General features: G+C 39.9%; 1 protein-coding gene across 1 annotated transcript in view; it reads right to left on the bottom strand.

The window, feature by feature from the left end:
- NPFFR1 (neuropeptide FF receptor 1) overlaps positions 1 to 22,811 on the bottom strand; it is a 268,435-nt gene extending 245,624 nt beyond the window's left edge. Inside the window, exon 1 of the mRNA XM_063433738.1 lies at positions 22,368 to 22,811. Coding sequence (XP_063289808.1) covers positions 22,368 to 22,374 — 7 coding nt within the window. The 5' untranslated portion in view covers positions 22,375 to 22,811. The remainder of the gene's footprint in view (positions 1 to 22,367) is intronic.
- Positions 22,812 to 23,549: the final 738 nt, after the last annotated feature.

Genomic DNA, 23,549 nt, shown 5'->3' with positions numbered 1-23,549 from the left:
ACAAAGTGCCAATTTCTATAATTCATGAATGGGTGAAAAAGAGAAAAATATCAAGACTACATATTCTAATAAAATATTTAAAATTGTTAAAACAACTCTTTACATTGGAGCAGTCAAGTCGAACATCTACTTCATCTCCCTTTTGATGAGGTGTCTTAAGTGATCACCCACCTTCTAAGATGTCCGATAACCCTTGCCCCATCCCTCCTTTGTGCAAAAATTAAATTTGCAATAAAAAAAAGGAACAAAACCAGCATTTTTGGGTGATGGTTGATGGCTTTACTTATCCACAATAAATGTATTGGATACCCCACAATTTTTTTCCCCCATTTAAAAAGAATATATATATTCTCCCTAAAAATATGCCAGTAATTTGTTTTGCATGTTTCCTTTGGGGTTAAATGAAGTTTTGGCTTGCAATATTTGCAGATCTTATATATGTAATTACTGCAATTCCTCCCCTTCTTCACTTGCAGAGACTGTCCAATTACATAATTTAATGTAATAGTATTACCGCTCTATAAGATGTTTTTGCGAGGTATATACTCTGGACAATTGCTTTGTCTTGAGTTTCCACTGAGCTAAACTACCAGGAAGTAACAAAATTAGCTATCAGATGTAATATGGTTTGCTTATAAATGTGTGTGTATATATATATATATATATATATATATATATATATATATATATATATATGTACAAATGATGTAGAATTATTAAAAATCTTTATTGAACTTGTATTGAATTACTGTACTAACTCCATTTTAACCTCACACGGTGACAGAACCTCCATTTTGTCCTCATTACCTGACTTCTCCATTTTAAAACTACATTACATGACAGAATTTCCCAGCACATTTAATACAATGAACAGAGACTGTATTCTCTATAAAGACATGACTAACCCAGGAATTGCTGAATTTCCTTTAACTTGCAACATAGTATAGTTTGAAGGCCATGAGAACACTGTACTAATGAAATGTTCTATTCATAAGAGAACCTTGCACCTGACCACAAGACCTGACATCACTGGCTGTGTAAAATGACGCTCAAGCCCCCCTTTCCACCGAGTAAACCTCATGCTAGGGAAGATGGCGCTTGAGCCCTCTGTCCCCACCCGTGTCCAGAACAATACCACCTATCGGTGGGTGGACACTTAGCTAACCACTTAGTTTTTGAGCCAATTAATTATATTGATAGGTGGACACTAACCCAGACACTTAACAATTAATCCAATTAATGATGTTTATTTACTGATATCTTGATAATCAATGATGACGCAAAATGCCTCTTAAAAGGGCCTGCGAGCCCGCTCTTGCTCCACTTGCCAATAAATTTCCTCGAAGTTATTTTAACCTGAACTCCGTGTGTCAGTCTGAATTACTTCAGCGTATATACGCAATTTAATTTTCTCTAATTTGGACAGGAACAGATAGACATTTAAACATCTTTGTTTATTTCTAAATTACACTATAACAAATTTGGCGCCCAACGTGGGGCACCGGGCTATGTCTGGCCGGTGAGCCGTCCTAAGGAAGACGCTGTTGGACGGAGGAATCCGGGGGGAAGGAAAGGAGATTGATCACCTCCAGGTACACGGTAGAGACTTCTGCAGAGCCACCGGTATGTTCCGGCCCCTTTGATTGACCCGTCCACGTGTCTGTGACTGCTTCCCGGGAGGACATCAAAGACAGGTAATATCTTGCCCGGTGTCTCGTTACTCACTTGTTTACCTGCATTTAATCTATCTGTTGCCTGGGTGTGTTTGAATTGGCCTGTTTTAGCTGAGTGCCCGGGTTGAGTGTTTATTTGTTTCCCCTTTTTGGGATAAAAGGGGGGTGGACCTGCGGGGGTTTTGCCTGGGGTCCTCTGTTTGCCTGTTTGCTTGTTTACCCCTTTTGGGATAAAGGGGGGTGGACCCGGGGGATTTGCCTGGAGTCCTGTTGCCTGTTTACTCCTTTTAGGAGCCACGTGGCTGTGGCTGTAGGGAAAAAGGGGGGTGGACCTGTGGAAGTTTTCCTGGGGGTCTTCTTTGCCTGTTTACCTCTTTTAGGAGCCTCGTGGCTGTGGCTGTATGGAAAAAGAGGGGTGTTGGATCTGTGGAGATTGTGTAGACTCATAGTTTCCTGGGGATCCTTCTGGTGTCACTTTGATAGCCTAGCTAGCCTCATTGTGCACATAACTCTGCTTGCAGAGAGGTGGTACCCTCCAGCTTTGAGCGCTGAGCTGGAGTCATTCCAATTGTTATTTGTGGTGCGTGGATTCGGGCAGGCATTGCTGTCTTCATCACCACGGGGTAGTGGGACTTATGAGTGGGTTTCATAGGGGCACTACGAGAGTGAGGATAGAGGTGGCCACTCTTAGTGGACTGCTGTAACGAGGGAGGCTTACGGATCTCGGACCGGTGTCAGTTGTTTTCCATGGCCGCTGGTAGTGAGACTTATGAAAGTCGTTCTCCGAGCGGGGACACTACGAGGTTGAGGGAGGTGACTTTGGTCACACGAGTAAAGGAAAGGGATTACTGTTGATTTTATTTGAACTGCGATGCATGCACTGTATTTCAATTGTATTGTTGTGTTTTTGTTTAATTAGGAGTCATTCAAACTCCTGTGTCTGTCTCTAAAATTTCACCTTACTTTGTACCTTTTCTACACTTCCTGTATTATTACTCTATCCACTCTTATTTCTCTTGCTAGAGAAGTGATTGGTCACACACTTCTCACCCCGCTCCAATCCGTGTCTACCACCTCGGGTAGGCGGATTCAGTGACTAGTCTACGTTTTGGGAAGACGCACTTGAGGGGGACCCACCCTTCTTGAGTGGCAGTCGAGCATTGTAGACGTTCTGTTTCATTTTTCTTTCCCTATATCTGGGACGCCTGTATAGGGGGGGATATGGGACAGGAATTGAGTAAGCCCGGTAGGGGCTGGCTCGCATGTGATTTAGTTGAAGACAGAGAGGGAGAGGAGATGGTTAAAGGTGTTGAAAAGAATGCTAAAGTGTGTAAAATTGCTGTGCCTTCATGTGGTAGATTGCAGCCAGAAAGCTGGCGTAGATTACTGACAGAGAAAAAAGGCAAGCTTACAGATAACGATCTATTGAAGACTGCTGAAGCGTGGTACAGAGTAGCGAAGGCTATTCAGCAGGAAGGTTGGGTTGAGGAAGAAATAAATCACAAAGGTGTGAAATTGTTTGTGTATCATAATAACTGTGTTGCTGGGGTATTCCCTCAGCCAGCGCCCCAAAATGGCGCCCAGGGGATGTCTATCCCCAAGGTTCAGTCAGCAATAGGTGATAGCCAGCTGACTATGTTCCCCACTCCCAATCCTCCCGATGCCCATCCCGTCACCTCCCCTGTCTGCCCGGTCCTGAATTCTGATGGATCTTTATTTTCCCCTTCCCCGTCCCTAACATTCCCATCATCCTCATCCATCCCCACACTACCTTCTGTACCTAATCTTAATATTTCATCTGCCATTTCTTCTCTACACTCTCTCTCCGTTGATAATCCTACCCTCCCATCTGCATCCGCCCAACTAATTAACCCCTCCTCCCTTGCTGCTGCCAATCCTACTACACCCGCTCCGGCTCCTCCTTCTACACCCACCTCTACTAATCCCTCTCCGTCCTCTCCCTTACCTGCCCCTACCACGTCCCAAGTTTCCACCTCCTTCCCTAATCCCCACCCAACTCTCCTGCCCTCCCCAGCCTGGCCATACCCTTTCCCATACCCCATGGCCCTGCCCTATCCAAATTATCCATACCCCCTTCCCCAAGCCACTCCCCAGGTTCCGGTCATGCCCAGTCCGGCACAGTCTGCCCCGGATGTGCCCACATCCAACATGGCTGCCACTTCTTCCCTTAACCCCAATGCGGCTTCCTTTCACGCCTCCAATATGGCGGCCCCCAGTCATTCAGCACCCCTGATGCCGGTGCTTCCCGGGGACTACTTATCCCAAGACTATGACCCACTAGCCACCCCCGCATCTGGGACTCCCTCCCATCCCCCGGTTCTGTCACCTCAGGCGGTGCCCTCATGCAGAAGGGCCCAGATCGTAGAAATAGAGGAGGAAGAGGATGACAGGGTATCCCAGGACTCATTGGAGGCTGCGGGAGCCTCAGCCCACCGTTCCATCGATGATCCTTTTGGACACAAGGGTCGGGGAGAACGGGCCCCTCCTAAATATGTTGCCTTTAACCCCACTCAAGCTAGTGCTTTAATGAAGTCACTCCCTGACCCTGAAAAGCAGCCTATGCCTTTTTACCGAGGGATAGTTCAAATTCAGAAGACTTATTCCGCAGCATGGCGTGATTTACTAAGCATTTGTGCTATTAAAGCCGGGGATGCATATTGGCCCAGCATGGCCCGCCACCTCAGTACAGATCTGCTTGTAAGTGATGTTGATTACCCCTCCGGAGTAACTTTTTGCAACCAATTGAAAGACTGGGCTAAGGACAAACTTGCAGATCAGGCTGCTGGCCTCACTGATGTTATACAAGATAAAGGAGAATCAGTGGAAAGGTTTCATGCAAGACTGTATCAAATGTTTACAGATTTGGGGTTTGATCTTACTGATAAGATTCATTCACAAATGCTGTCTGGTGCATTTGTCCAAGGTGTTAAAGACTCCATACGCAAGGGAATCATTGCTGCACGCCCTGAATATAAGGTTGTTCCTCTGGATACTTTACTCTTAGTTGCTAGAGGTCTGGAATCTGCCCAGACCCCCCAGAAGGCCCAGTTCAGCTCCTCTCATGGTGTCCCGCACCACCCCTGTTCCCAAAGGCACCAAACCAGAGGATGGATATTGCTTTAATTGCAAGGCTAAAGGACATTTTAAAAATGATTGCCCAGAACCTAAGAGAGAGCCCAAAAAGATGCCCAAGCCTGCCCCAGGCCCCAAGGCCAAAACAACGGTTCCAATAGTTGAGGAACCTGATGATTAGGAAATTGGCAAGCCTGTGTCATTAACCCCTGTCATGGCAGTGTCTACAGGGGATAAGGGGGGGGCACTTGCTACAGTGACTTTACCCATTGAGGGTCAACCTACCACATTTCTTGTTGACACAGGTGCAGCCCGAAGTGTTCTACGAGAACAAGACCTGCCAGACCCATCTTTTCTGTCAAACATTGATGTCTCTTGTGTTGGAGTGGATTGCCAGCCAAGACACAGTCCTTTAACAACTCCACTACGAGTTGGCACTAGCCTGCTTGCTCGTTTTGTGGTATCCTCCACATGCCCAATTAACCTGTTAGGCGCTGATGTCCTCTCACGCCTGCAGGCATCTATCACCTTCACTCCAGATGGACAAGTAGAAATGTCTACACCTCTATCTGAATCAGACACCTCAGACTTGTGCTCCCTACCTCTGATGCTGCATTTAGAAGAACCCCGTGGGGAAGCAGCAGAACAGAGGTCCAACTTTCCAGATGTGTTAAAAACAAAGGTGCCTGCTAAATTATGGTCCTCAGGCCCAGAGGACATAGGTCACCTAAATGTCCCACCTGTGGTGGTAAAGCTTATTCCAGGAGCTAAGTTACCAAGAAAACCACAATATCCTTTAAAACCAGCACAGGCTGCAGCCATTTCAATTCAAATCAAAGCACTCTTGGAGAAGGGTGCTCTAGTGAAATGTAAATCAGAATGTAATACTCCATTATTTCCTGTGAAGAAGAAAACTCCAAAAGGTGAGCCAGAAAAGTACAGGATGGTTCAGGATCTCCGTGCTGTCAATGAAGCAACTGTCCTGGACACCCCTCTTGTACCAAACCCTCACACTCTGCTCTCTGGAGTCCCACCATCTGCAAAGTATTTCACAGTCATTGATCTGGCTAATGCCTTTTTCAGTGTTCCACTGGATCCAACCTGTCAATACCTGTTTGCTTTCACCCATGAAATGCAACAGTATACCTGGACTGTCATGCCCCAAGGGGCACAAAATTCCCCAAGTCAATTTGCAAGAGCCATGTGCTCCATCCTTGACCCATGGCAAGCTGAACACCCGGAAGTTGTCTTGCTCCAGTATGTGGATGATTTACTGCTCTGTGGAGATGATATACCCACAGCTGAAGACTGTTCAATTAGTCTCCTTTGCTATTTAGCAGAACAAGGATGCAAAGCTTCACTCCTCAAGCTGCAGTTCTGTCAACCTTCAGTAATTTTCCTTGGTCATTGCCTATCTCAAGGTACCAGACATCTCACTCGGGACCGAGTAAGAGCAGTACTGGATATCCCACCTCCAAGGACTTCAAAATCTCTCCATGCCTTTTTAGGCCTCATTTCCTACTGCAGAGCATGGATCCCAGAAGCCTCTCTGCTTATGCAACCTCTCTATGATGCACTCAAGTCAGACCCATTCTGCCTGACCAATGAAGCTCTGGATAATTTCAACTCTCTAAAACGTGCCATTGCTTCTGCTCCTGCTTTGGGCCTACCAGACTATACCAAACCCTTCAAATTATTTGTCTCTGAAAGACAAGGCCATGCTACAGGAGTTCTTACCCAAACTAATGACTTAAGAGGCCGCCAAAGGCCTATTGGATATTTTTCCTGCCAGCTGGATATTGTGGCCAGAGGGACTCCTTCCTGCCTTAGGGCTGTTTTTGCTGCAAGAGAACTTATTGAAAGAACTGCAGACCTGGTCCTCGGCCACCCTCTGGTTGTTTTGGCCCCTCATGACATCTCTGCCATTATCAACCAAGTCCAGCTCAAGCACGTGTCTCCTGCCAGACACCTGCGTCTACAATGTCATCTTCTTCTGCCTGACAACATTTCCATACAAAGATGTCAAGTTCTTAATCCATCCACTCTTCTTCCACTCCCTGAGGGGGGTATCTACTATGGGTTTATCATGGATGAAACCTACATCTACCTTCTCTGCGGGTGCATCAAGAGAATGCATCCAGATTTAACATTTTATGAAGAAAATACACCTCTTTGTGAAGGCCCGGATTACGCCTTCTGTACCATGTGGTACAAGCCAAACATTACTCCTGAACCTTGCTATGAAGATGAGCTTTATCACTGGATAGAGGTGAAGCTCACTGCTCAAGATTTCTATTGTGACTCTGAAGGCAATAGCATGGTCCTGATCCAACTACCTCCAGAACTCAATTACCTGTACCGTCATTGGGATACTGCTATCCCACATGTCCCCGTTACCAAGTTAAAAACAAGGTCATGGAATGATCTTGGGCCCATGGCAAAATTATGGGCCACCATGGATGAATCACAGCTACAGGAAAATGGTATTACCAAATACCCAACAACTGACCTTCTTGAAGCATGGCCACGCCATTTCCTGGAAAAAGAATTTCAAGATCTGGTCATAGTGAATGATTATGACCCAGAAACACCTCATGACTGTTTTGAACAGATGAAAATGGAGACAATACACTTACCAACTGTGCATGAGAATCCATTACCAAATCCAGATTTTACCCTGTTTGTGGACGGTTCAAGGTATGCTGATGAAGAAGGAAAATACCATACAGGATATGCCGTAACCACAACAAATGAAGTTATCAAGTCCTCATCTTTACCGCCAGCAATGTCTGCGCAAGAAGCTGAATTACAAGCCCTGACTTCAGCATGCAAAATTTCCGAAGGAAAACGTGCCAACATCTATACAGATTCATGATATGCTCTGGGTGTGGCACATGACTTCGGCCTCATTTGGAAGACAAGAGGATTTCTTACCACTGCCGGTACACCAGTCAAACACAGCTCTGCAATCAAGGAGCTGTCAGGGTATTTATATCGGCAGACATTTTGTGCTATGATAGAAATACAAAGTGTATATTCTGAAGTCATTGCTAAACAGACCAGACTCCATTTTGTTATTCTCAAGTTAACAAAGACACAACATTTCTATCCTTTCTCTGAAACTGACTGCTTTGCCCAAGCTGAATGGAATGTGTATATAAACAAACCAAATAGATAAGACATTGAGAATGGGGGTGGACAGACTGTCTAATTGCGAATGGAATAAGAATAAATTCTAAACCCAGACCTGGGTGACAGAGGATTAAATAATTAAATTTTACTTTCGATATTGTACAACGTCCCATTATAGTTTAAGGTGAAACTTAGTTCACAAACTATCAATTTTAGGAATTATAGCAGAATTTGCAGACGCATAGTCTGAAGAAATCCTCTTGATCTGACATAAGATTTGAGTTAGGGCATACATAAAGATAACGTAAATGACGTCAAAAATAGCCACCAGGAAAAGTTAACCCTTTCCTGGATAGGTATGTGTAGTGGAACAAGGCTGCCCTCTTGAGTTCAAATACTAAAATGATTACCTAGAAGGCAACCACACCCCACATTTGTGATTGGCTATCACCTAAGGAATTTTTCCCTTTAAAAAGTTAAGACAAGGGAAGAGGAGAGATTCAGGAAAATTCAAGGATTGAAGAGAGGCATTACAACACTCTCGGGAGATTGAGAGAGATCCAGGCAGAATCGGACGATCAGAGTGACAAAGAAACTCCTACACTCCATGCAGAGCCAGAGAGAAACATTCCTTGACACTTAGCTACCTGAGGATATCTGATGAGAAAATATCTACTTAACTGGTAAATATACAGGCATTGAATTAATTAATTAAAATTAATTAAAATTAATAGCATGACATATGACTGGATAAATCATGTTTGATTTCATATTTAGAAATCTTAATTATTAAAGAATATATATATGGTTATAGCATCCCATCTGCAGCTGGGATCAATATAATCATTAATGTATTTGTGTGATTAATATCACGTTAGCATATCATGACCATTTATCCAGCTGTATTGATTGGCTCTAAAATAAGATAAAATATCTATTTAGACAATTAATTAAAATATCAGCTAATATAACATAGTAGATTTCTCTCATTGGATAAAATCAAGGAAATGGTTGATGACTGGTTAAATGTTATTTATTAAAATTACATAGGAGTAGATCTTAACTACTTAGGAGGTCTAACCAGCATTGAAAGGGTTACTTCTGCCAGAAAGTTTTACTGCAACTCTAAGGAATGCTCTGTCTCCGTAAAACTTTCCTTCACTGTAAAGAAAGGGTCGTAAATCAGTCTTGACAGCTAATGGAGTCTATGCTGTACTAACCAGGAAGTAAATTGCCTATTATATTATATATTGTTTTATACTGGATACAGGTACCCACAACCTGCTTCCCGGAGATTGGGTTCTGGTCAAGAAATTTGTGCGGAAAAATACCCTGGAACCAAGATTTGACGGTCCATTCCAAGTTCTCCTGATCACCGCAACCTCCGTCAAATTGGCCGGCAGGCCACATTGGATCCACGCTTCCCACTGCAAGAAGTCTCCTGCCCCAGAGGAAGCAGATACCGCACAACCATGTACCTCTGGTACATCATCTCCTTAATTAGTCTAATTAAGGCCCAGCAGGTAGCCATCACCAAAGATGTTAGTGGGTACACCTTCTGGTATAATTCATCATGTACCCATGTGGCTACCTATACCTTTGATTATTGTGATATCGTAGAATGCCCATTCCCTACATCACAAATTCAGAATATCTATAGAGATATCCCTCATGCAAAAGACCCATATGTTTGTGTAGTGGACAAAAAATGGGGGCACAATTGTGACCATTGAGGGGCGGCGGGATGGAATGCCGGGCCTGCCTGGGGTTACAAACCAAAAAGTGCCTTATCTAAAGTAGATGATCATGGTAGATCCCTTCTCCAGAGAATGACTTTGAGAAAGCCTGGGGGGGGGTACACCAATGAAATTAATCCTCAATATTGAGCATCCAAGTCCAACAGATGCAGACCAATATGTAATGGGAATGTATTGGAAAAAGGGTTCCTATAACAAGTTAGGGCATTTCTACCTCAAAGATATGTGCAACTCTTCTGAGTGGCAAGGGGCCACCCATATGGTCCCTAATCCATTAAAACCACACATCCAGACCTTTCAAGACATGATGGCCATTGCTAACCCCACCTTTGAAGATACCATGGCCGCTGAAACAGGTTTTAATGATGTTAATTTATGGTTAGAATGGATGAAATATAATGCCAATAAGCATAACAAGACCGCATGCTATGTGTGTGGCGGTGCCCGGCCTCATCTGGGCACCGTGCCTTTAACCCTGCCAGTAGATATAGAAGAATGTGTTTTGAGTCTTTTTGCCTATCACTACGATTTCAACAGGTCCATATGTAAAGCATGGACAGTAGAGTATCCTCTTCTAACCAAGGATGTCAAACCCCCAGATGGTATTACAGTATATAAAGGTAATTACACTTGTTATGCTAATTATGATGGAATTGGTAGATTCTTAGGTAACTTCTCTAAGGGGTATTGTGCTACCTACAGAAATGTCTCCATGAACTTGTTGCAGTTTCATACTAGATCATTAGGGGATATTTACTGGTTGTGTGGGGATTTACAGCTAAGATCCAGAATGGACAAAGAATGGTGGGGGGAGTGTACTTTGGCTAAAGCCATCATGCCCATACACATTATCTCTGACACACACCTCAACACCCATGAGTCCAGACACACCCCAACTAAGGTTAAGCGCGAAGCCCCAGTAAAAGGAAGTTTTGATCCTCACATTTATATTGATGCCATTGGGGTGCCTAGGGGGGTGCCCAATGAATTTAAAGCAAGAGATGAAGTTGCTGCAGGATTTGAATCACTTTTTACCATAGTTACCGCAAACAAGAATTTAAATTGGATAAATTACATCTATTATAACCAACAGCGCTTTGTTAATTACACCAGAGATGCCCTCCAGGGATTAGCCGAACAGTTGCAGGCCACATCCCAAATGGCCTTCCAGAATAGAATGGCCTTAGATATGATTCTAGCCGAAAAAGGAGGAGTATGTAAAATTTTGCCCGACACCATGACATGTTGTACCTACATCCCAGAAAACACAGGCCCTAATGGTAAAGTTACCTTAGCCATAGAAAAATTGAATGAGCTCTCTGAAGAGTTAAAAAGGAATTCTGGGATAAAGGATCCCTGGGAAAGATAGTTTGGTTGGATGACAGGATGGCAAAAGGCTTTAATGCATATTGGTATAGCAATACTAATTTTTCTTTTTATCTTTGCTCTTCTCTTTTGTTGTGTCCTCCCTTGTCTGAGAAAATCCCTCATGAAGACTGTAGACCAAGCGGCACCCACTTTCACGCATCTAGAAGTTGATGACCAAGATTTCCAAGATCTCAACTCACCCTGTTTACCGCTTCAAACTATCCCTTTTGTTGATAAAGTGCGAGAGTTCTAGGAAGGGACCAGCTTAGGGACAGCATCTGTCAGTGAATGGTAAAGGCCCCGTGTGGAGAAGTGGTGGGCAAGCCACCATGGGCCACCCATGGGAGTGAAGTGTTCGAGAGCCATACTGACGATGAGTTAGCCTATTAGGGTCAGAGTTAGGGACAGAATTGCACTTTGCATTAACACCTAGCTAGCGGCCACGGGGTTTCTGTGCCTTTGGGCTAACACGTCTTCTGGTATTAACAGATAAAAGTTTTATCTCGTAGAATCTAACATTTCATAGGGGGGACTGATGTAGAATTATTAAAAATCTTTATTGAACTTGTATTGAATTACTGTACTAACTCCATTTTAACCTCACACGGTGACAGAACCTCCATTTTGTCCTCATTACCTGACTTCTCCATTTTAAAACTACATTACATGACAGAATTTCCCAGCACATTTAATACAATGAACAGAGACTGTATTCTCTATAAAGACATGACTAACCCAGGAATTGCTGAATTTCCTTTAACTTGCAACATAGTATAGTTTGAAGGCCATGAGAACACTGTACTAATGAAATGTTCTATTCATAAGAGAACCTTGCACCTGACCACAAGACCTGACATCACTGGCTGTGTAAAATGACGCTCAAGCCCCCCTTTCCACCGAGTAAACCTCATGCTAGGGAAGATGGCGCTTGAGCCCTCTGTCCCCACCCGTGTCCAGAACAATACCACCTATCGGTGGGTGGACACTTAGCTAACCACTTAGTTTTTGAGCCAATTAATTATATTGATAGGTGGACACTAACCCAGACACTTAACAATTAATCCAATTAATGATGTTTATTTACTGATATCTTGATAATCAATGATGACGCAAAATGCCTCTTAAAAGGGCCTGCGAGCCCGCTCTTGCTCCACTTGCCAATAAATTTCCTCGAAGTTATTTTAACCTGAACTCCGTGTGTCAGTCTGAATTACTTCAGCGTATATACGCAATTTAATTTTCTCTAATTTGGACAGGAACAGATAGACATTTAAACATCTTTGTTTATTTCTAAATTACACTATAACACAAATATGATTATAAGGAGGAGGTTACTGTTGGTAAGTCAAAATCTCCTCATGGCTTTCTCATTAACCCAGGATATAATGTTTTTTTGTTTTGTTGTTTTATATTTTTTGTTGTTGTTTTTTTTTATTGTATGTATTTTATATAGCAAAATTAAACACTGTTTTCTCACCCATCTGATGAAAAATTGTTAATATTTAAGATTTTTTTTTTATCAAGCAGATGTACATGTGTTGAAAGGCTGTAAGATTTTTCATACTTTTTAGTCTTGCAAAAAATATATATATATTTTTATTGTCTTGAAGTCAAACACACAAATTTGGATGTTCTGTAATACTGCAAAGGCATAAGCACCCACTCTGCTCCATGGGGCTTTCTTTGCAGTGCCAAACAGCTATTGCATCGCCCACAAACATGTTAATATAATTGCACAAATGCACTTTGCAAGATTTCATGTAGCACAGCACCAAAAAAACAAGAAAAACAAAGCTTTTTAATTTTGAGTGGATTTCTGCTGTCAATATACAGCTTCTATAATTTATATGAGAAAGCAGAAGAAAAAAAAAACATTCCAATTTTTCCTATTAGTGATGTTCCATTGATGTTATAGTACTTAGTAGTACAAATAAAAACTATTCCTCAAGAAACAAATATCCTAAGGAAACCTCTCCATTTTATAAAAATGAGGCAAATATTATTTTAAAAGTTAAGAAGAGTGATCGCAGAGAATATAGGGGTACTGGAGGTCAAAAATGGAATGTATGGAGATAGAAACCATAGCATCAATTTGCTTATTATTGATGTTTTTGCTTAATATTTATACATCAAAATTAAGAGAGTGAACTAACGTTGAGATAAAAAGATCTTAACTTAATGATGATGATGCAGATCTATTCAGTGAAGACACAGAAATGAACTAAATTGCATGCACCTAAGAATATTCCAGAATCTGTAGCTGACCTTTTCAACCGATATTTATTAACGGGAGCTTTATTTTACACATGAATGGAGAATTGCACTTGTGATAAAAGTGATCGTAAGGAAGAGTCTGGTAATTACAGTCGGATGAATTGAGCATCTGAAGTACTTGACTAACGGACAATGTGGTTTGTTTTTTTGTTTGTTTTTTTAAGTTCAGCAGCATTGTTTTGATTTCCAAACATATCTAGCTATTATGACAGTTATAGATAAATGTGGGCAGCAAAAATAATTTATCTATATTTATGTAAAGCTTTTGAAATAGAACCAAACACACAAGTATAAAAAATAGCTATGATTATGCTTGGAGAAGGGATTGAGAACTGAGAAGAAGTGTTGTAATCTGGTAATTGGGGAGCTATCAGAAAAAAAAAAAAAAAGATTTATTACTAATGTTGCTCCTGAGGGATTTTTCCTGGAACCGGTATGTTACAATACATAGATTTAGGCATGCTGCATAGATTTGGAAACAAAGTATATAATTTTACATATAATACACAGATGTTGTATCAAGAAATTGTAAATTATGCATCTGCACTGAAAGAAAGAACATACTTTCATTGGAAGATTAGAGACCAGACATCAAAATAAACAAAATATATTTTGTCATCCAGAACTACTTAAAAGTGGGCAAACTATACAATGAAACATTAGAATTTTCGAGTGTACTGAGAATTAAAGTAAAGAACCACTCCACAATAATAAAGCACTTCTATAAAAAATTACTTGTAACACCCCCTCTGATGTCAGAAACCCAGGAAGGCTTGCTTCCTCCTTCGATTAGCTCCTTTAAACTAACTAAATTGGTAGAGGCACACTAGTTGAGCAAGCCTGACTCCTTCCTGACAGACCTCAGACCAGCATCTTCAGATTATCCAGCACCTCCACAGACCTCTGCTCAGCTGTGTGCACATGCAGAAGCTGGCAGATGCATGAGTACACAGATTCAGAGGCTTCTCAATGAGTTTATTCCCCGTGAAGAGAAAGCTAGCCACTTTGGGGGGAAAGGGGGAGGCTTGCAAAGGCTGCCATTCATAGGAATAGCGGATTTTGCAAGCTCATTATACCTTCGGCAAATACATGCAAAATGCAAGTATGTATTCATTGGGGTATATCTACTAAACTAATTTTGTTTCGGACACAAAAATCAGTCTGTATTGGTCCTTTTAATAACCAGAAAACTGATAATGTCAGTTTAGAACAGGAGACAATGTTCCAGACAAGTGTATACAGAAATAAATTTATTAAGAATGATAAGAAGATACAATGGCAAATGGTTCAGAGAAACCAACATAATTCCTAACACTTGTAAATGATGAGGTACTAAGTAGTTAAAAAATAGATAAAATAGATAAAAAATCTGTCTATTGCTGTGAAGCCTTGCCACCTGTACGGTCGTAATCAAGTTCCATTCAGCTGACCTACTACTTTGCCTATTCTTATGCAATGTCTTTTGGTTTTCTATAAATAAGGTATTGACAGGAAGTACAAAAGGTCTCTTCGAAGAATTGCTGGAATGGAGCCTGATTTGTCTCTCTGTGTGTCTCTCTATCTATCCAGATATCCAAATTTCCAAAAAGGAAAGGGATAGAGGTGGTGTTATATCCTGAGCCAGTCTGCATTAAGACATCCCAAAGTAAAGGTAAAGGAACTCTCCAGACACACAAAGCACTTCTAGCTTTGGAACTGAACTAACGTAAGTGGAGAGAAGGGTTAATTTAACTATGTATTTGTTCAATGTATTATATGGATCAGACTCTTAGGGATGAAAATGTGGACACAATAAGGTTAGTTTAAAACTGTGACATGTGATAACTAAACAATGGTCTTCCATATAATGAGAGTTTGGTAATTAATTGGAATATCCTAGCAAAGGTAAACATCTCATAGCTTAGGTTTGCCCTAATGGCACAGTTGAATAAGTAGTAAGGAAGTAGTCCAGGAGACAACACCATTTTAGAGTTGGAGACATAATTTGAATGGTAGGCAAAGATCTAAAAGGATTCAAGCAAAGTCCAAGTAAAGAACCCAATGGTCAAATGTACAATATATTCACATAATTCATTGATCTACACAGTTTAACAGCAATCCAAAGGCCCCTGGAACTTGATCCAAAAAAAAAACCCAACAAAAACAACTATTTATTATTAGGCGAGAGCTGTGCATGGTTGGTTTCTGATTGACCCTTATTCTCAAGTTGACCTGCTCCCTTAAAAAATCCATAAAGAGACCTTCAAGTAATTTCAACTTGCACCCTAATAGCCATAGTGAGTATTCTGTATTTTTAGATGTGTTGGTATTTCTCTGGATATTTTTTTGTTTTTGTTTCATTCCAGTCAGATTAATGTTTGTGATAATGACAAATCCCTACCAATTTTCAGCTTCTCCTTGCCCTTTTAAATAGTAGAGGTGAGAAGAAGCTGCAAAACACAAACTATTTCCTTCCCAGCTTCCATACACAATCCTCCACTCTGGGAGGGTAGAACTAATTTTGACACATTTTTCAGTATCTGGAAAGCTTTGAGCAAGAATATTAAACCAGACAAGTTATTTTACCATCAGCTGTAATGTGCATTAAAGTTGTCCAGATGCCTTGCATCACCCTTTCAAGTAGACTGTTGATTGCCGAGTAAATGCACAGAATGTGCAGAGATATATTTGTTATGAAAATAGAGAGTTTCCCTTCGTCCTTGAACCAACAATAAGTTGAATCAAAAACTAAGGAAGTTGGTCAGGATGGTGGTACCAGCTCCACCAGAGAAGGGCTTGAACCCTGATATTGTATATGGAAAACACAAAAGAGAAGCTATGATGGGAAAACTACCCTCTAGAGGGAGCTCCCAATAGCTGGTATATGTATAACAAAATATGCTGTTCTTATAAAGAATACCTAGTGAGCTTATTTGGAGAAAAAAAGTAAAAAGATGCAAGGAAAGGGCACACTAGCTTCTTAGGTACTGTACAACTATGTATCCTTACAGCAACAATGATACACAAAACTTTATTTGACTTCAATTGCAAAAGTGATACAATAGTGTCAGTATACCCAAATAGTGGTGCTCATTAATACTATATTTCCCTATAATGCTGCATCAGTACAGCTAGTGATTTTTCTGATTTATTTCCAATATTTATTGGATCACTACTTGAATTACACTATGAAGAAACCACTATCTCCCAATTCCCCCCCTGCCCCCCCCCCCCCCCCCCCCCGCTGTGGTTTCATATAAAGGAACAAATAACCATACCCATGAAAATGTTACTGTAAAGCCGAAGACTTCTAATATGAGATATAAGAAACAGAGATTTAATTATGCAGAAATTTAATATACATACATAAACTTCATCATCTCTTTTACACAACTTCTAATAATAAAAAATTCCGGCCAGCAACACACAATGTAACAGTCACACGTCTCTATAGTCCATCTTTGTGTGGTAAAATCTGAGACTAGAAGGACTGCCCTGGTAATCTAAAAAGCCAGGGCGACCACCCAGTATCGGTAAATTTTATCCTATGGTCTCCACCACATTGAACTATTAAACCATTCGATTTCAATCTCACAAGTAAATGAGGAGACTACTAATGAATCTCGGTGCCATCAATCATCTGACGCGAGAAGCCTGTAACTCCACCCAGAGTACCCCCACGTGGATACAATTGAATACGTCATTGATGACGTGCTACGGCCTCGACCTGATTGGTTATAGTATATTTAAATACTCCGGGCTTTTGGGCGGTAAGGTTTAGCCCCTGACGAAGGAGTCTCTGAACTCCAAAACGTGTGTCGGGTTTAACTCGATATCTACTCACCTCGCTTGAGCACACGAACATGTACTTGAAGGGAACCTTCCCTCATTTTTCTTTTCATTATGTTCTTCTGTTTTAGTTCATAATGTAACTTTGTATTTGGAGTCCAATCCGAAGGTGTGATTGACACAGGGACACCATGCTTCCAGTGTTAGCCTTAGCACAGAACACCCATGAAGGTGTTAACAGGAGATTGTAGGGAACTAGCATAGCGGTGTTTCTAGTAGTATTCTTCATAGACTACAGCACCTAGTGTTTGTATACAATTGCTCCTAGTGCTTATCTTGCATTTACAAGGAATTAATTCATAGCTTTCACTAAGATATTTCAGCTATGTTCCTCTAATCAAGGATCTCCCTCTCTGGTGTCCCAATATATGTTTTCTTTATTTATTTGATGACCCCTACTTACTTACAAATAGGGCATCTCAATTGTTTTGCCAATACACCTTAGATTTATTCAAGGAATTATATTTGAAATAACTATCCCCTTGTTTATTTTTTAAGGCTTTCATTGCATATTCCAAGTATTCATATTGCTATGAACAGCCAGTTAGCTGTATTGCAGCATTATAGGGGAATATAGTATTAATGAGCACCACTATTTGGGTATACTGACACTATTGTATCCCTTTTGCAATTAATGTCAAATAAAGTTTTGTGTATCATTGTTGCTGTAAGGATACATAGTTGTACAGTACCTAAGAAGCTAGTGTGCCCTTTCCTTGCATCTTTTTACTTTTTTCTCCAAATAAGCTCACTAGGTATTCTTTATAAGAACGGCATATTTTTTTATACATATATTTGTTATGGTCTTCTTCAAGACTTTCATAAGTCAGATATCTTTATTTGCAGCATTTAAAAGTTTACCTATGAATTTGTAAACATTGTGCTTTATTTATTTTTATAAAGGAGAAATTACACCTATTTCTTACTGAGCAAGGTTGAGTAATATTATCCCATTTAACCCTGTAGATGATGGATACCCGGTAACTCCATGGAAAGTCATCAATCAGATACTGCACATAATCGTATTTAGTTTTTGTCTGTGTTTTTGAATGCTGCAGTTATATACATATGTAAAAATAGAGGGTTTCAATTAATTTCATAGTAAGTGGCTGGCCAATGCTTGAGTGGGGGATTACTCTGATGAAGAGACCCTCAAGGTATCACTGACTCCAGAGACACATTTTGTGCTGATCAATAATCAAAAAGTTACAGCTGTTAGACATTCATCATAGTAAAAACATTCAGAAAATACATTCAGAAACAGTATTTAATAAAAAAAAAAGAGAAGATAAGAAGAAAATATTCACCAACGGAACAAAGTATCATATACACGTTTTCCCTATTCTTTATTTGCTGATTGACAGGTCTAGCAGTATGTAGTAATGATATTCCTTGGTTGATTCAAACAGGCATATACTAAATGTTATTAACTATCTGTGAGCATGTGGTTTGCATGGCAACATCCCAGTGATGCTCAATCCTTTTTGTTGCTGAAACATTGTGTTGGTCTTCAAATAACATCTAATTAATTACATCTTGTTATTAACTGGTTGCTAAATAATGAAGCACAGTTTTTAATAGTACTAAAAGCTATTATGTGTGCCTGTTTTAATATCATTTTGTATGCAAAATAATTCTCAATGCAAATAAACATTTTTCTCAGAATAAATCATATCTTCAAACTATAGAAATGCATCAGTACAAACAGGTTAACATTTTTGATAGCCATCAAATTTGGCACCCATTGACTGTTCTCAATGGGTTAATAAAAGTAACCTTTTCAAAATGAGAATTTTGCTCAGCTTTATATGAATGAGTCAGCCAAAACCATTGTAATGTCAGATTTTGCCTTAGAAAGCAGAAATGTGACCTAAATTCCATTAGTTACCAGGTACATGAATAGTGAAATATCTGAGCCCAATAGCAAATGATTGATAAATGTTAAATCGGTGGCTAAGTTATTTTGCTAGAAAGCCAGCCATATGTTGAATTCCTAGAGTCAAGCTAATTAACATTCGCATGTGGTTTAGTAATTTAGCAATTGAATACCAGATGTGATTCGTGGGGTTTAATGAAGCACCTGGCTGAGCAGTGATAGCAGTTGCTCTCTAGTGCTGTTTGTTAAATTGAAAATTGACGTAGAGTTTATCTCGAGTTCCTTGAGGGAAAAAAAAATCATTATCCTAAAATATAACAATGGTCCCCAATGGGCACTTTAAGTCTGTCCCTGGAATTCTACATATTGAAATGACAGTCTGTTTCATGTTTGTAGATTCACATTGGCAGCTTTCCCATTGAGTGAAATCTAAAAAGAACAGTCAAGTATGAATTTAATGATGCTTTAAACAGGTGATGAAGCTCCCAAAGAATATACTTGTCCAAATATGGAAATCTAAAAGGCAGTGTAAATTATCAATGTGTATATGTACACCTGACTAATTTTATGCATTTTCACCAATATGCTAAATGCTTAGACATACAACTATGCATTTTATCTAGCTTTGGTGTGATTGTAAATTATTATACCCAGGTATTCACTGATGTGACTCACATCAAATGGAGCTCGATCCTTGCTCCTTATAACTGGTTTCTCTTTGTGATAAATGTGATTTTCCTTTACTGAATAGATAAATCGCCCTGGGTATAACACCTAGAAGAGTTTCATGATCCAATATGTCTTCACATGTAATGGTTAATGTCTTGTGTAAAAGTGAATTGTGAGCACAGCTCTTTCAAATAAAAACAAACAAAAACTTTGAGAGCAACCAAGAGTCTCAGTGGAATTAAGTTTGGTTAATTCCTCCAAATAGGTAACCTGTTTAGTGCTGCTTTTCTGACAAAGCCATCTGGCAAATTTCTGGGCTCTTTCCCTTGGCAAAGAATGCAAAGTAGGGTTTAATCACTAAATACTGAAATAAGCTAGCAACTAGATTGCAAACCTACGGCTAAAGTAGTCAAACTTATTCTAATTTGGCTACTCTGATTGGGTCCCCAGGATCTCGTGTTACAACAGGGCACTTTCAATTGTGCCATCCTCCACAATATGATGTTGACCATAGGACCCCTTCCTAGCAGGATCTTAGAATGTCCCTATACTGCCCAAGGTATATGAAAAACACTAATTACCTTTTTTTCCCCCAGAAGCTCTAATGTGCTGCATCATACTGTGTGTCCTATACAATGCCATCATGTTTACACTGCATGATAAATGTCATATGCATCTTGTAATATACTGGCATGCTGTTATGAAATTGCAATCTGTTATGTGAGTGCCTGATAGTGACAATGCATTAATTTTCAGAGGAAACACGGATTATGGTGCTTTAGTTGAAAACTGCAAAATGTATGGCTTATTGCTTTTGACCGAACAGTTTGCTGTGTTTATAAAAGCTATGTTTTAAAGATTTTGTCTATTTTAGTATTAGAATTATCAGCTTTACATATTCCCTGTACCAACAGGTAGCTATCCAACTGCTGAGTAACTGCACTTTCCAAAATCACTGGCAATCTGCAGGATAGCAGGGTATCATGGAAATTGCAGTATAATGACACTTCTGCAGATAACATGTATTTATCAGTTCTGCATTTTTTTTTTTTTTTTTTACCAAGAAGACATATACCATAATAAATACTGTTACAGTAAAAAAATTCACACTCTGAAAGTGTCTGTGGATCTCTATAATCTGTGGTATTAGTACAATATTGGAGTATTTGCAGAGCTACGAAAATGCAAAGTTCAAGATTAAGTAGGAAACACAACAAATTTAAATAAAAATAAAATGCACAGTGTGGCTTGTCTCTGCCTCAAGGAATATGTCACAAAGAATGCACATGTTAAATTGAGGTAATTTGATGGCTGGCAATTGAATGTAAAGCAGACAGAATGCAGAGTGATTTATAAGAGAACAATTGGGTATCAAACTTTAAAATGATCAGTTAACAGTTACATTCCATTGGTGTGCATGGTGATTGCTCAACTGTTAGAAAATGTAAATACAATTGCTCTTAATTCATAACAACCAATGCAATGCAATGGAAATGCAATAGATGGAACTGCCTGCACTAAATCGTCCATTCTTTTAACAAAGTTAAGTCTGGAAAATATAAATATCGCCATATTATTGTATTCTATTAAATGAACATCATTTTAATTGCATTAAAACTATTAATTACTGCTAACGATAATAATACATTCATTATAAATTACAGGAATAATACCAGAGGTGGCTAGGATCGTGTTACTTCACAGCATAGGATTTAACCCTTTGTATAAAAACAATGCACAAGATAAACTATCAATGGGTTCATGTTTTATTTCACTCTTAATTTCCCCAGTCCTTTAAAAAGCTAAACACGGTTTAAAATAAAACAAAAAACAAATCCAATCACTTCTATTTTGACACCATAACTCCCCCCCCCCCCCCCACCCCCCTCAATAATGATTTGTCCCTAAACCCTTTTCTACATCGTTGCTTTAAGGTGGTGATCCCATTGCACTTAAGTCATTACTGACAAATCTGAGTTAATGTATATATTGTCTGCTTTAATCTGAACTATCTCATATACAAATTGTTGTATGTTCCGCAATGGTTAATAGGAGCCACAAGGTTAATATGAACCAAATAGTTGCAGGACCAATGTCATCTATCATGAGACATAGACTGATGTCAAGTGTAACATGGCATTAGGGACGTGAACAGGCGATCAATCAAACTCCCTTTTCCTTAATATTCTCTATGGAGTCTAAAATTCCATAAAGTATAGAATGACGTGGAAAACGGCTGAGCTGTTTAACTCCCCTTTACATGAGATCGGAAACAATGCAATGTATTGTAGCTACATATGTAAACATCATACATCATAGTAAATTAGACCCCAATTATTGTATTTTAACTGAAGCCATAGTTAGCCTGTAAAACATTTGCCTGGGACTATGATTCCCATGATGCTAAGGCAAACTGAAATATAACAGGCTCTTTAAGAAATCCACAATGTGCCTTATTGTGGTACTCTGCAATGCATGAGGAAAACAAAAATAATTTCATTAAATTGATAGTCCGTGAAGCTCAGGCAACCAAAGGTTGAGCATCATGGGAAACACGAATTGAGGCGCAATGTTCAGCATCATTGCTTCAGGTAAACCAATATCATAGTAAAGTCAAATACTATCCATCATGCATTCTATTCTTACAGGAAATGGGTCTCTAAGTAAGAAGTGTTTCAGTTAAGTCCAGTTGCTCACCTTCCATTGTGCTGGCTAAAGCAGGGACTGACTGTCCAAGTTCCCCCTCCGTCCAACTCCTTTTAGATTATGATAAATTACTTAGAAGCTACTTGAATCTCCCTTAGATTCCCATGCAGTTGCTGCAGACATCAGACCACTGGCTGTCAACAAAGAGGCTGGGATGGGATCAGGCTGCAGATTGACACATGCAAACATCTGTCCCTCTGTGTCTCGATGTCGGAATCTCCCCAACAAAAGCTGATACACTTATCTCTGGCTCGTCGAGAGGGAAGTGTTGGGATCAGAATGTTGATTGTTTTGTCTTCATCATCAGTCCTTTAAACTTTGAGAGGAATGAATAAACCAGGCGCAGAGATCTATAATTCAATCAATAAGCCAAATAATTAGTCAATTCATCAAAAACCACGAGAGACAATTGATGTTGATATTTCCCTTATTATGGAAAGCATTTATCCATGATTGCTTTCAGAACGTCAAATGTGGATTTTTGTTTATTTACCACAGAGGAAGTCTCAGAAAGATAAAGAAACAAGAAAAACAATAAGTCACTCAGTTTAATGATGTTGACATCAGATGTCCTCCTCTCTTTGCTAGATCCTCAGTTGCTGCAAAGAAAACAGTGTTTAAGTAAAAGTCAGCCAGACTGGTCCAGGCAGCATCATCGTTCCCGTATCCTTTCTGTCTCTGGCTTTGCCCTGACTGAGTTTTCCTCCCCTGATTAGAGTATTTGTGACTCACCAGCAGCAATGCAGAGCAGCCTGCTACCTCACACTAAAGAGCTGGGGGGCTGCTGACTGATTCCCATTTAATTTCTTGCATTGCTATGGATACAACTAGTAAACCTATGACGACCACAATAGACTCAATGTTTATTAAGAATTTCAGCCTTTTCCCCCAGTACACAGGTGTTAAATTTGTGGACTGAAACTACCAGAGACAGGATAAACTTGATGGCACTTGCAGTCCAGCAGCTGGAGTGATAGACTGCATATGAAAGACAAATCTTAATTAGGCACTCATACAATATTCTAATAATGTGTGTGTGTGTGTGTGTGTGTGTGTGTGTTTATATACTGTGTGTGTGTGTGTGTATACCATCTGTTTATACACTGTGTGTTTATATACTGTGTGTGTGTGTGTTTATATACTATGTGTGAGTGTGTGTGTTGTGTGTGTGTT

Source organism: Pelobates fuscus, chromosome 10 (assembly GCF_036172605.1).
Source record: "Pelobates fuscus isolate aPelFus1 chromosome 10, aPelFus1.pri, whole genome shotgun sequence".
In the NCBI taxonomy this organism is placed as follows: domain Eukaryota; kingdom Metazoa; phylum Chordata; class Amphibia; order Anura; family Pelobatidae; genus Pelobates; species Pelobates fuscus.
This window is presented reverse-complemented; position numbering and strand designations above follow the sequence as displayed.